The sequence below is a fragment of the Brassica rapa genome, chromosome A05 (assembly GCF_000309985.2).
Source record: "Brassica rapa cultivar Chiifu-401-42 chromosome A05, CAAS_Brap_v3.01, whole genome shotgun sequence".
Taxonomy (NCBI): Eukaryota; Viridiplantae; Streptophyta; class Magnoliopsida; order Brassicales; family Brassicaceae; genus Brassica; species Brassica rapa.
Window position 1 is genome coordinate 27,203,387 of NC_024799.2, and position 14,836 is coordinate 27,218,222.

Here is a 14,836-nt window from a genome sequence, read left to right on the forward strand (position 1 = left end):
ATATAACTCGTGATCTAATTTAAACTTGTTCATTAAAATTATTTATTAAATGAACCTAGAAAATAGAACTCGTGCTCATAAAAAAATCGGGCTGAGCTGAATTAGTTCATGAGTTATAGCTCATTTTGACACCTCTATTAGAAGTACAAACAAACCGAAATTTATATTAAAAAGTAATATTTCGGTTTGGTTTAAAAGAAAAAACAGATGTGTTCGATAACCAGCACAGTTGTGCTAATCAAGGACTTGAAACCCGCAAGTGACCACACACACACATCTCTCTTTATCTTTCTCTCTGTCCCTCACACTTTTCTGTTTATATCAACAAACAAGCAAATTTCTTAGGGATGTTTTTTTTTTAAAGCTGGTTTTCAAATTCTTGGGGATGTTGTGAAAAGAAACTAAAATAGACAAGAAAATTTGTGGAAAGTAGGAAAGAGAGAGGAGAGACTAATCTTTAAGAATGGTGGTGGAAGAAGATAGAAGAAGTATGGAGGAAGGACTTATTCAGCAAAGGCATCAAAACGACATAGATGATCCTCGTGTTACCACTTGTGTTATACTCAGCACTTTTGTCGCTGTTTGTAGCTCCTTCAGCTTTGGCTGTGCTGTAAGTTTCTCAATTTCTCTTTTTAACCTCAGTTATTATTTTCGCCTCCAATTTTGTCGGTTAATCAACAATTCTTATCAGTTAATCAAATTTAAATAATTCTGTTTGCTCTTAATTTATTGGATCTTAAAGGGTGGTTATACTTCAGGCGCTGAGTCTCAGATCATGAAAGAGTTAGACCTTTCTATTGCAGAAGTATGTATCTTCTCTCACTTTTTTGAAAATATAATAAGCATTTATTAGAGCAATCTTAGAGCAAGAGCATTAGAGGTTTAAGAGGGAGGTTCACACGTTTTACGAGAAAAAAAAATATTAAAAAAAGCAAAAGTGATGAACTCGCCCCTTCTCACCTCTTCTGCATGATACCCTCTCTCCTAAAGTTCATCACTGTAGCGCGGGCCCCACGACACGTGGCAGTCCGCGATTGGTCAATTTTTTTTTTTTTATTAAAAAAAAAATCAAAATAAAAAAAATAAAAAATTTAATAATAAAAAATTAAGAAGATGAACCCCAAAGGGGGTTCACTGATGCTCTTGCTCTTAATGGTTGAAACTGTATTTGGGTATCTAAAAAAAGCAAAAGAACAGTATTTTAATTATTTTTGCTAAATAATTAAATTGCTATTTTTTAAAAACATGAGCAATAAAGAAGCCACTTGGACATATGAGTCAGAGATGTTCTGAAAATTCTCTACAAAGAATCGATTCTTGCTTTCTCTTTCTTCTTTTATTTTTCTAAAACAATTACAGTGTTTAGATACCATGTGAGAGTTCCTCAATGGAGCTGCTCTTACAATATATACCCGATTAATCGGACAGAAAAGTAAACTGAGTTCATAATTACTTGTAAGTTTTTCTGCATGTTTAATCAACTATCAGACCTGAGCCACAAACCTGATAAGTAATTAAGATTATCAAATTGATATTTAAGTGCAATGTATACCATCAAGAACCTTATATAGCAATCAAAATAATTATATCTTCCAAAGTCTCCAAAATTCTTGAGGGAAACTCAGTATTTTTACTCATCATTTTCCAGTTTTCAGCGTTTGGGTCCTTCCTGAATTTAGGAGCTGCATTGGGAGCCTTTTGCAGTGGTCAATTGGCAATCACCCTCGGCAGAAGACGCGTATGTACTTGCAATTTTGAACTTTTTCTTAAATCATATATTATACAGTTGTTAATTTTTCTCATACTAGTTTCTTTAAAAAAAAAAATCGTATTACTTAGATTCTAATTTTTCTTTATAATACTTTTTTTATCTTGGTGATGAATGGTTAAAGACGTTGTGGGCCTGCGATTTGCTTTGCATTTTTGGTTGGCTCTCCATTGCTTTCGCAAAGGTGTATATCCGCAACAAAAAAAAATTAGGTTCATGGCTGAAATATATAAGTATAAAGTTGATCGTCAAAATATCTAACTAAAGATTGTAATTATGCGGAAACGAAAAGGATGTCTTGTGGCTGGACGCAGGAAGGATTTCATTAGGCATAGGAGTCGGCTTGATTAGCTACGTGGTAAATGAGAAGTTGTTAATATTAATTTCATCTCTTCTTTGATTTATTCTAGTTCACATTTTCATAAACACCATTGTTAATATCCAAACAAGGTACCTGTCTATATTGCGGAAATCACTCCAAAACATGTTCGTGGTGCATTTACTTCTTCGAACCAGGTGAAAATATTGTTAAGAACAAAAAGTCTACTGTATAAATTAAATATAGTTAAGTTTCACCTTTGTATTGTAACTAACCAATATTTGTTTTTTGTTTTATAGCTTTTTCAAAACTGTGGACTGTCCGTTATTTATTTTTTTGGGACTGTAATTAATTGGCGGCTCCTGGCTATAATAGGTAACGAAAATATTGTTGCAAGATATTTATTATAATTTTTAGCAATAATACTTTATTATTGATCTTAGCATGTTAATTTTCTGTTATTTCAAAATTTCAGTAATACATTAAGACATTACCGATTTAGTTTAATTCTAATTTCCGGTTCAGGTGCTCTTCCATGCGTCATTCAAGCGATCGGTATATACTTTATACCGGAATCACCAAGATGGCTGGTTCGTATTTTCTTAAAATATGTTTATAACTTTATATCAACTATAAGCATTCAAAGCTTTTTATTCAGTTATCTAAGTTTACTTTATTTGTCGTTCGGTTTTCTAGGCTAAAATCGGCACAGGTAAAGAAGTAGAACACTCTCTGCAGCAGCTTAGAGGGAGAGACGCTGATGTTTCGGGTGAATCAGCTGAAATTCAGGTATGCTTTATAAAATAGAGAATATTAGCTACTGAATTACACCTAAAAAAATTAGCTACTGAATATTATTAGTATACTTTCTTTATGAAGCAACCATTATTATATGCTTGTTATGTTTTATTAATGTTCAGGTTATGACAAAAAGGCTTGAAGAAGATTCAAAGTCGAGTTTCTATGACATGTTTCAGAAGAAGTATAGACGAACTCTTGTGGTACGGTAACATATAGGGAAATACAGTGGACAAATCTATGTAATGATTTTACAATTGATGAAAGTAATAAATTATACCGTTTCATTTTATTTGTTTTCAGATTGGAATTGGTTTAATGTTGATACAACAATTATCTGGAGCTGCTGGAGTCACGTATTATTCAAATACTATATTTAGAAAAGCTGGTTAGAATATCAAAACTCTGACTTTTGTTTATTTATGAATAATTATTTGTACTTTCATACAAGCAATGAGTCTTAGTAATATTTAATAAATACTGATATATCCAAAAAGTTCTTATTTACAGGCTTTTCCGAGACAGTTGGGTCCATGATATTTGGTGTGTTCGTGGTGCGTGCCATATACTGTACTACCTTACTTTAATATATTTTGATTGTACCTTTTATGTTGTCTTCTCTACTCTTTGTAGATCCCAAAAGCCTTGCTGGCTGTAATTTTTGTGGATAAATGGGGAAGACGACCACTCCTATTGGTTAGAACAAATATCCGGTTAATATTATACATACAGCAGTTAATTACTAAACCATTTTCTGTCGAACATATTCATATACACTTTTAAATTATTGTAGGTTTCTGCTGCGGGAATGTCCATTGGATCCTTGCTTATTGGGGTTTGCTTCACGTTACAGGTTACTTTTGTTTTATTTTGTTTTATATTGGATTGAAAGGTGAAAACTATCATTATTACTTTCTCTGCTTATAGTATATTTTAAAACATTTCTTAAAGATTTTGGTGTTTGTTCTGGCGATGGACAGGGAATGGATATTCTTCCTGAATTGACTGCAGTGGTCATCTTCATATGCATTCTGGTATAATCTTTCATTTATATACGGTTTTTGTATATCTGCGGTATGAATTTGTGGTAACAAATTTTTTAACCTTTGTCTAGGTCTACTTTGGATGTTTTGCCATCGGTGTAGGAGGGCTGCCCTGGGTCATTATGTCCGAGGTATATAAGTAAAAGGTTTTTATAGAATCAAGGGTGGACTAACAGTCATTTATCAAGAAAAAACGTTTATCATGTTCCTGCAGATTTTTCCAATCAATATTAAAGTTTCAGCTGGGACAATAGTGGCATTAACCTCATGGACCACTGGGTGGTTCGTGAGTTACGCTTTCAACTTTATGTTTGAATGGAGCGCACAAGGTCCTAATCTTCCCAACTATATTGTCAATTGATTTTAATAAGGCTTTACTAATAAATATTAAGAGTCACCTAACCTTTTGAAAACAAATCCAAACCAAACATAAAATTAAGAGCAAATAGGTAGGCTGATTTTTTTTTGGTTTCTTCTGTTCATATCAGCTTATATATTTTATTTAAAATTTTGACTTCTATTGTCTTCTAAGTTAATTTTAATTTCGATGATGTCAATTACTTATTTTTGTAGTTTATGATAATTAAATAGGAACATTTTACATATTTGGGGTTGTCGGAGGAGCATCATTGGTTTTTATTTGGTTTCTCGTCCCGGAAACCAAAGGACAGTCACTGGAAGAATTACAAGCTTCGCTCACGGGGACAACTTAAAGACATATTTATGTTGTAATATGCTGTTAAAATTATTTTTAACAACCTATCAGTGATCCAAGTGGCTTTATAAAAAATATTTTGCTTGTATTTTTTTTTGATAACCGTAGGGATTCCAAAAACTTTTTAGGTCCAAAGACTAATTCCACGAGACCCATAAAAATTTGGGTTTTTTTGCCACTTAAAGTATCTATAGGTGACCAATGTTTACTCGAATCCAAGGTGGAAACTCCACCCGGAGCTTCTTTACCACTAAACCAAGGCGACTTGGTTTTGCTTGTACTTATTTTTTTAACATGCTTGTACTTATTATAAGCATAGTGATTGATAGTTATATTATACCATCTTCTTCTAAAAAGGATACAACTTATATTGTCCTCCCTCTGTTTTTATGTAGGTAGTTTTAGATGAATGCACAAATATTAAGAAAGTTATTAATTTTTCTAAAAGTAGCATTTAATATATAAATTAGGTGTAGTTAAACCAATCATAAATAAGTATATATTATTTGATTGGTCACACTACACCCAATAAAAATAAAAGTTACTTAAAATTATGAAAACTATTTTTTTTTGCGGAAAGAGTTTGTAATTACAAAGTTAATCGAGCATAACTTAAGAGTAACCTCAAGATGAATTATTTATTTGAAAATATTTATTTTATATACCTTGTGAATAAAAACAAAAAAACGAAAATGCCTAGTGACATGCTTGATCAATGGAACATAATTTTTAGACTTTTCAGGGTAACGAGTAATCTACTGTCTTTAGAAAAATAAAAATTGTGGAGTCCACTAACAAAGACGGTGAAAACTGTAAACTTTATTAGTACTATAAAATTTGAACTGCATTAATTGAAACAACTAGTAGTTGGATTTAGCCCTTCTCGAAACGTGCAAAGGCTATCTCTCTCATTCACTGAACCAGGACGCAAAAACAAAGTTACATCGTGATTAGCATTGGTAGTTGTTCACATGAAACGTGTATATGTCTGAGTATGACTAATATTATCATTCATCAATCATTGTATCATCTTCACATGAATCATGTTTGTTTTGACCAGCAAAACTGGCATGATTGATGGTCAAACATAAAAAAAAAATGCAAAATCCAATCTGATTCGATCTCACGCACACACATACACACACAAAGCTGGAGTTCAATTCATAAATCTAAAGCCCAAACTATTATTGCCGCACCCCAGGTCTGAAATGAGCCCAATTAAGTTGGTTCTTATTCTTATCCGTTAATCATGGTATGATTTAGTTGCATGATTTATTTAGTTTCATACGACCTGACTAATATGAACGACTCACCAAATCCATTTTATAGCTAGAAGGTTGCAATATCTGAAGCATTATCAGGAGAAGTATTATATGTTTCAGTATATGGAGGTGTCTTTAAAAAAAAATGTGTATGCTAAAATTACCAGGTCATATAAAATTGAAAAGTGGCAGAAACGAAAGACATTATATATATAAGACAAGTAAAAAATGAAATTTAGAACGAAACAGACATTTAGAAGGATAAGAGTCGACCATTCGAAATCCATCATATAATTCTACAGTATTTATAAAAATCGTTTAATGTCAGTTTTACCGCCACATTTAGGATCAACTCAGAATATTAGCATGAGGAAGTTGAATTTCTTCTAAGGATAGTCCACGAGTTTCAGGCACCAAACACCATGCGAATAAAATTGTTAATCCACTTATCATGGCGAATATACTAAAAGTACCTGTAATTAAAATTTACAAAAGTAATTTAAAAACCATAAGTTGTCATTTCAATCGTGAGTTTCATAACTATATAAGAACAATAAATATATATAAAAATAACTAAAGATAGTTCCATAAATAAGCACCTGATTGACTCCAAATAAGCATAAAATTGAAGCAGTAGCTGACGATCCAACCGGTAAACCAATTCGTGATGGCTACTAAACTCCCAGCTACTGCTTTCATGTCCATCGGAAATATCTGAAATAAAAAAAGTTAACATCATTTATACTCCCTCTGTTCCTAAAAGATGTATGTTCTGGAAAAAAAATTTGTTTTAAAAAGATACATTTTTTACTTTTTCAATGTATGATTTTATGAAAAATTGTAAGTTTCAAAAAAATTAATAGTGTTTATGGAATTTCTATTGGTTTAAAGTTATGGAAAATTGTTATTCACAAAAAACAATGTATATTTAATGAGTTTTCTTAATATATGTGAAAAGTCTAGAATATGTATCTTTTAAAAACAGAGGGAGTATTTAATATGATAACGAACAATTTAAAAACTAAAACGTTTACTTAAACATGTAAAAAATATTTTATATATATGTGGATATACCTCAGACATTATAATCCATGGTAGTGCTCCTAGTCCAGCGGCGAACATCATATTGAATGTCTGTTCGGATATGTGGATATACCAAAAACTAAAAAGTTTTTAACTGTTCTAACTAAACAAAAAGAATAACAATATATATTTTAAAAATTATTTGAATTTACCAATACTCCTATGAATGCCATGGTGGGGGTAAAATTTACAAACCCAGGGACACCTTTCAATCCAAACGATAATGCAAGAAAGATACAACTTAAACATAGCCCTAGTGCTGATACCTGCAATTTGCACGTTAAATTATATTTATATATATATTTGTTTTAGAAAACTAATTAATCTATTAACAAACTTAAGTAAGTTCTATAAAAACATTGTAACCATCAGAAGTGGTCGTCTTCCCCATCGCTCCACAAGTATCAAACCCAATATATATAGCTTTTGGTACCTATCGTGGTATATCATTGATAAGTAATTGAAATGCGCTACATTTTCATAACCAGCTCAATGTATCCAGGGGTGAAGTGTAAATAACAACAAATAAAATAGACAGATTTTATGAAAACTTTACAACTACGTACCACAACCAATGACAACACTGTCATTCCAATCCGCGAAGGAAACCCTTAAGAGTTCAAAGTATTAATTTCATCATTTATAACAACAAAGGATTGAAAGACATAATAATCATTGAATAACTAATGATATATATCTAAATAAAAAATTACCGGCAAGCTCAAATATGCTGCCTGCGTAATAAGATATTCCTGCACTTCCAGATAATTGCTGCAGAAGCATTAAACCCACACCGATCTAAACATAATTAACCATATACAAAGATCAAGTTAGTTAATTATATTTGATTCAAATTGCTTTAGTAATAACTTTTTTTTTGCTGCTAATGAATGAGACTCCTTTTCTTACTGTAAGTTGACGAGTATATTTCTTTTTGAAAAGACTTCCCATGCTGACATTTGCGGTAGCATCAACACAAATCTACAAATTTGCATATATATAAATAAGATTTTTTTCATGAAGACAAGTTTTAAAAGTGATCGTTATCTTTCCAAAATGAAACCTAGTTTTCTTATATAGAATTGCTTACAAAATAATATAATAATAATAAATGTTAGATAGTTAAACCTAGTTTTGGTAAGTATACGCATGTGTACCATGATTTCACGAGTTTCCTTCATAACATTAGCTTATTTTCCTCTTAACTTCTGAAGAACAACTTTACATTCTTCATCACCGCCTTCTCTTGCCTAGCAAAATCCCATTAATATTTTTTGCTTGGTAAATTGTTAATAAAATGAACTTAGAGAAGTATATGATACGGTTCATATGACTAACCAGCCATCTTGGAGACTCGGGGATGAAAAACAATCCAAAGAACTGTATCAAGCATGGGATAATTCCTGAAGATGTTAAAGTCTAGTTAGTTAAATATTTTAATATAATAAATTAAAAATTTTATCAGTGAGTCATATGGAAGGATTGAGCTAGACAAAAAAATAATATCAGTGTGAAAAAATCACCGATAAGGGCTATCGTTCTCCATGCCATGAAATTTCCAAGATAATATACGGTTGCCAGCCCACAATTTTGCAACAACTGTAAAATAAAAATTATAACACTATTAGCTAAACGTAGATCAATATATATTTAAAGAATTTTATATATTACCTGATTGCTAAATGTAAAAGTGCCTCGCACATTTTTGGGAGTTATTTCTGCGATATATAATCTACAAAACAAGGATTGTTACAAGTTTAGAGATGATAATTTATTCTTTTCAAATTATTAAAAAAAATCTAAGACTTTCTTACCACATAGCTAATGAGACCAACTCCAATTCCCACAAAGAATCGTCCCAGATCTAGCCAAATAACATTCTATTGGAAAATAAGTTATAATCACAAGATTAGAGATTTAGTTTATGAAGCAATAATATAATAATTATATAATTAGATGAAACGTGACTTGTGAAGAAACCTTGGCTAGTGCAATTGCAAGCCATCCACTTATGCAGAATCCCTCGGCGAGCCACAAAGTCTGGAAATAATAAAATAAAAGGTTTGAGAGGTTTACGATAATCAGGGCCGGCTTAGATAGGGGGCGAGCGGTGCGACCGCCCCGGGTCCAATCCGTTGTCTCCCTATTTCTTAATAGATAAGGGCCCGACTTTAAAAAAAAATACATGTATTTTTATATTAAAAATAAGAAAAGGGGCCTAAAATTTTTTTTATATGAAAGTATTTTTTTTATTTTCATAAATTTATTAATAAAAATATTTAAAAACATATATCTATCAGTTTTTTTAAAGAAAAATAATAGTTTAAATTTTTTTCTTTTTTTTGCCACAGGGCCCTTAACACCGTTGAGCCGGCCCTGGCGATAATATTAATATATATGGACAAATATAAAGTATGGGGTTAAGATAATGCTTCTCTAACCATCTTACGGCCAAATGCATCTGCACTTTTGGCGCTAAATATTGCACCGATCATTCCTCCAAAAGTCAATAGCAAACCAAATACTGAAAACTGTGAAATATATTTGAATTATAACTTCAGTTAGATAATTTTCTGAGATGATTTTTTTTGTTATGATATGTTTTTCTTGTTAAAGCTTACGTGAATTAGCTATGAGCATATAAATAAATAAAAGTTTAATGAAACTGATAGAGACTTACTTGTGCTATTGAAAGATCAAGATCTTCCATTATGGAAGACATTGTACCGGCAGTATAACCTAACTGGTTCCCATAAAAATAACTGAAATTCATGAATATCGATCTAAATAAACTAAAGACAGTTGGGATATTTTATTTGCAAACTCCATTCTGTAATTAGAAAAGATGATTTAGAATACTTCAAAGCAAATAAACAAAATATCTTACAGAATAACGTAGTTATGTATTCAAAAAAATAAAATAAATAAATAACGTAGTTAGCGGTATATGACCATGCAATTTTGTTCCTCTCCGATTCCTAGAAATTAGGTTTGGTCGTCTAAAGTCGCTATAAACCGACACAGTTGAAATTTCGATATCAAACGTATATTGCTTCGAAATTTACGATGACTAGCTAGTCGCTAGAAGGTTTTTAACAAAAAGAAGTTTGGCTAGAAATTAGGTTTGGTTGTCCCACGTTGTTAAACCTCCTTTAATTTTGTAATTTTTAAAAAATCAATTCATTTTCTGAAAATTTCAAAACTTTTTCAGTTGACATGCAAATGGCTACTATTTACTCCATTAACCTACATATATATAAGATTTCTAGAAAAAGGTGTATTAGTAATCAAAACAAAACTTTAGCATTCTTCAAATATGCTCCATCATATATTTATGTTTCGAGAAAGAGATAGAGTTGGAAACATACTGCAACGCCAAAGGTGAAGGAAGCAGAGACAATAATGAAAGTGGTAAAAACAAGAAGTGGAGTTGTATTTGCAGATGTTTCTTCCTTATTTACGAGTAATAATCCTTTCTCAATACTATTCTCTCCCTCCATTTTCTTAGCTCAAAGTCTGAAAGAATTGAAAAGATCTCGAAAATCAAGAACAATAGGAAGAAAGAAAGAGCAAGAGAGATATATAGATCAAATGAGAACTATGCTTTTCTTTTTATGGATTTCTTAGATGCTTTGACCTCTTTCTGTACTGTATACACATTATATATTAAAATTAAAACACGAGGATGACTTGACTTACAGTTCCATAAACTTTCTGAGCCATCTATTAATCTACCTAACGAAGTACTGGTTGTTTATATTAGTGCTCATACGTAACATCATGTCTAAAATAATCAATTTGGTTATAACAGAAATACGAAAGAAGAAATAAGGATAACACTAGAAATATTCAATTGGGAAGCTTTTCCAAAATTTGTAGGATTTGTTCCTGAAAGCATTTACCGTATTAAAACAGAATTCTGTGGAATAATAATAATAATAATGGTTAAAAGATCATTAATTATAAATATTACTTTCATATACATTGGCGAGATTATATACACATATATACAGAGAAACCTCTATAAATTAATAATGTTGGGACTACACCAAAACTATAATTTTTTATTAATTTATAAAGATATTAATTTATCGATATACTAATTGAATCAAAAATTTAATTTGAGACTATAAAATTATATTATTTTATAGAGATTTTTAGTGTTTATTAATCTATAAAGTATTAATTTAAAGAGGTTATATTGTATATATTATATTGCTGGTAAAAGAATTACAATTTAAAAACTAATCAACCAAAATGCGCGTAAGAAATGAACAGGAACTGGGGAATAAAACACTATAAAATTTTGTTTAATTTTGTTCTTCTTTTTCCCTCAACAACTGTTGTCTTCTTTTACTGAATGAGTTATAAGATGTGCGTGTGTCATGTTGCCAAGTGCTGATGCTAGGCTTTCTATAATATCCATCTCACTGGCATGCCTACGTACAGTTTGCTTGTTTGCTAGACTTAGATATAAACAAGGGAGATTATTCGAAAATAATGTCACGTCCCGAAATAATTATTTAAACTTTAACTAGTTTTAATACTTCGTCTATTATGAATAAGATACGCGAATGTTGCTTGATCTTTTTTTGCCTAAAAATGTTGCTTGCTCTTATCTACGTCCTTCATGCTAACCAACCAATTTGACATTAATCTATTTTAGATATTTGATTTTTAAAATCTGGCTACGCAACTTCATCCCCACACGTCTTCCTATTGGTAGTTCGAGATTATTAGATTAAATAGTTGTAAGCGACTAAGTCTTCCAAGTTCTCCATTAAATTCCGTGATCGTTGTGTAAAAAACTATTAAATTGATTAGTCGTTTGTGTTGTATTACATGGTCACATGTGGACGTCTATTTTGCCTCTTCTGAACATTTTAGTTATTTTCCATAAAAAGGAACTTCTGTTCTAGTACAGAACAAACCTATTATATGTTATACTACATAACAAAGCTGATATGTTGTGGAGTGGGTATTCTACATATTATCAAAAATAAAATTCGCATAAAAGACGTTTTATATTTGATATTAGAAAAAGAATAAACATGGAAGTATATACTTCGAACCTTTAAAACAATCATGGGTGCATATATATATATATATAATGTTTATGATTCTATTTATTTGAACCAAACAAACTAAAGTATGGTGTTCAAAAATATATCACACAGCTATTATACTTTGCTTTGTAAAAGAACATGGTATTAATCACTAGCTAGTGATATATTTATATATATATATATATATATATGTAAATATATACATTCTGGGCCAACTCGAACCAGTGATAATAATTCATCGTGAGTAACAAAAAAAAACGACAGACATTGAAAAGTGAATATGAAACACGCATGTCCAAATTATAATTCTACAAGGAACTTATTAAGAAACACCAAAAAGTCGTAACTTGTCGTTCATTTTCAATTAATCACGCGATGTTCTTGTTGAAAGTTTAGAAAAACTAAATCCCTTTGAACTTGTTAAAGAATATATATATATATATATGTATGTTTACGCAGCTATACATTTTTTTTGGTAGGACGCAGCTATACATTGAGGTATACGTAATTATCATTTCTCTAGAAGTAAATGATAAAATAAGGTACATGCACGCAACAAGGCGACCGTCGATAATAATACAAACATATTACCTCCCCTAAAGGTCCTGATTTCATAGTCAATACTACTATTTAGCAAAAAAATATTTAATGCTACCAAGAGAACCTATCAAATAAATAAAACAACCCCAATATATAGGCAGTAGGAGGTGGGATCATGCCAATTCTTTATTAGCTCAATAGCTCCTTCACGCGTTTTATTATTTTAATCTAGTTTAAAAACTATATATATAGTCAACAAAAGATCTTAGTAATTCTTGTTCGTTAATCATATGTGTGAAAATAATAACAATAATAGTTTTAAAGAAACTTTATAGGGTGTGTTTTTTCCTTATTAAACAACTTTATAAGTTAGTTTCAGATTTCGTAACAACTGATGTATTGGAAAGGAAGGAACAATTAAAAAAAAATTGTTCATCAACAACTTTATCTAGAAATCCATGTTGCCTCTGGAAAAACATAGCAAACGAACAATTTTATCAATTGTATGTTTGTAAGATGTGTGTCTCATGTTAATAACCTTGCCGTTTCTATAAATATAGCTTGGGCTTACATAAAAGACCTTACAAGACCACCTTCTTTGCAAAAAAGAATAATAAAAAGAATGGTAGCAGATTTGGTAAATGGCAAAGATTTGGTTATCTAATCCAGAGCCGCGTTACATTTCTGATTTGCGCTTGTGGCGCCTTGCCGTAATTGTATTTTTTAATGTCTCTGTCAATCAGCTTGAAGATAACCGGTGGAGGAATGACTTGATGATTGTGGAGAACATTGTTTCTCTGTCGGTTTTTATGAGCTGCTTAAAGCCGATTGATAACATGTTATTTTTTTCTGCTAGATTTACTTCTTTATTCACCTCGACATACTTTGACATCATCAACTTGAGCATAAAAGGGAAGGAAATGCTAGATCCCATAAATGATTGACATGTTTTTTTTTGGGTGTAAAAAAAAAGAGGTGTTTTCACCTCTTTGCCAGAAACTCAAGCATTGTAAATAGTCTTTTCCACCGTGAGTTGAATCCAAGTGGCAGAAGTTACAGTCGCAACTCCTTTACCACTAGGCCAACTTAACGTTGGTTAAATGATTGACATGTTATGTGACAGGGTTTTGATAACTTTAATTTCCGGTATAGCTGAGATTTTTTAAAAAATTTGCGATTTTTAGCTGCATTATTAGTTCGTAACCAGATTCCGGGGATTTAATAAGTTAATTTCCAGTTTACATTCTTGTAGTGTTTTAAGCATGATACTTACTAATATGTTTTACACTTTCCGAAGGTCCCGGGCACAGTCATCTTTGTCGCTTTATATCATGCTTTTTATATATCAGAGCACAATTTTATAAACACTCGTAACAAAAGAATATTTTCAACTCAACTCCAAATTAAACACTATTGTTATGCGACTTTCACACTATTTTAGTGTAACTTTTCCAATCTAATACTAAAAATTATGCTATTTTAGTACAATACTATAATTTTACATCAAATTTGATGTAAATTATAGTGTTACACTAAAATAGTGTAATTTTTAGTGTTGGATTGAAGAGTTTTAGAGTAAAAATTACATTAAAGTAGTGTTTTAGAAATAAAAAAATTTTAGTGTTAAAATCACATTAAAATAGTGTAATCTTGACATTATAATATAATAATGTTATCGTAAACAAAGAGGAACATAGGTGATATATGAGTAATTCTTGGGTTCACCCCCTAAGGTGAACCTCTAGGTTCACCAACCAATAGTGTTTGAATATTTGATATTTGATATCTTTTAAAAAAGGAAACAACATTGAATTTCTAAATAAGATTATCTTTTTAAAATAAAACAATAAAAATACATAAAAATAGTTACAAAAAATAAATAAATAAATATTTTTAAGTCTTTAGCAAAATACTAAACCCTATACCCTAAATCTTAAACCCTAAACCCTAAACCTTAAACTTTGGATAAACTCTAAACGTTTAAAAATCTTAAACCCTAAATCATACATTAAAAACTAAATTTTAATAACACTAAACCCTAAATCCTAATCACTAAACCCTAAACCATTGGGTAAACTCTGAACCCTTGGATAAATCATAAACTCTAGAGTTTAATTTTAAATATTTTTGATTTACAGTTTATGATTTATCCAAGGGTTCAGGGTTTATCCAAGGGTTTAGGGTTTAGTGATTAGGATTTAGGGTTTAGTGTTATTAAAATTTAGTTTTTAATGTATGATTT

The 14,836-nt window shown here is 30.7% G+C and overlaps 2 protein-coding genes across 5 annotated transcripts; one reads left to right on the plus strand and one right to left on the minus strand.

The window, feature by feature from the left end:
* The first annotated feature begins 210 nt into the window (after positions 1-210).
* LOC103870849 (sugar transporter ERD6-like 11) lies at positions 211-4,821 on the plus strand. Of its 4 annotated transcripts, none has more exons than XR_004458273.1 (18): positions 211-610; positions 743-805; positions 1,649-1,738; positions 1,893-1,952; positions 2,061-2,126; positions 2,219-2,284; positions 2,387-2,462; positions 2,613-2,677; positions 2,784-2,876; positions 3,008-3,088; positions 3,189-3,273; positions 3,396-3,439; positions 3,519-3,581; positions 3,679-3,738; positions 3,866-3,919; positions 4,000-4,059; positions 4,117-4,257; positions 4,520-4,745. XR_004458273.1 is itself a non-coding variant. In XM_009149021.3 (18 exons), the coding sequence occupies exons 1-18, from the start codon at positions 464-466 to the stop codon at positions 4,639-4,641; spliced, it is 1,410 nt and encodes a 469-aa protein (XP_009147269.1). In that variant the 5' UTR covers positions 211-463; the 3' UTR covers positions 4,642-4,821. The 4 variants fall into 4 exon arrangements, 3 of the variants coding, with proteins under 3 accessions (XP_009147269.1, XP_009147270.1, XP_033147783.1); XM_009149021.3 differs by having other exon boundaries at positions 4,143-4,257; positions 4,520-4,821; XM_009149022.3 differs by lacking the exon at positions 1,893-1,952 and having other exon boundaries at positions 4,143-4,257; positions 4,520-4,821.
* On the minus strand, positions 4,397-14,303 carry LOC103870850 (sugar transporter ERD6-like 9). Its single transcript, XM_033291896.1, is given in 17 exon segments — positions 4,397-6,378; positions 6,505-6,619; positions 6,980-7,039; positions 7,141-7,254; positions 7,355-7,411; positions 7,540-7,598; positions 7,702-7,786; positions 7,898-7,969; positions 8,146-8,238; positions 8,327-8,391; positions 8,512-8,587; positions 8,660-8,720; positions 8,795-8,868; positions 8,969-9,028; positions 9,430-9,519; positions 9,669-9,731; positions 10,357-14,303. Coding segments are annotated over 17 exon segments (1,401 nt in total). The 5' UTR covers positions 10,489-14,303; the 3' UTR covers positions 4,397-6,253.
* Between the last annotated feature and the right edge of the window lie 533 nt (positions 14,304-14,836).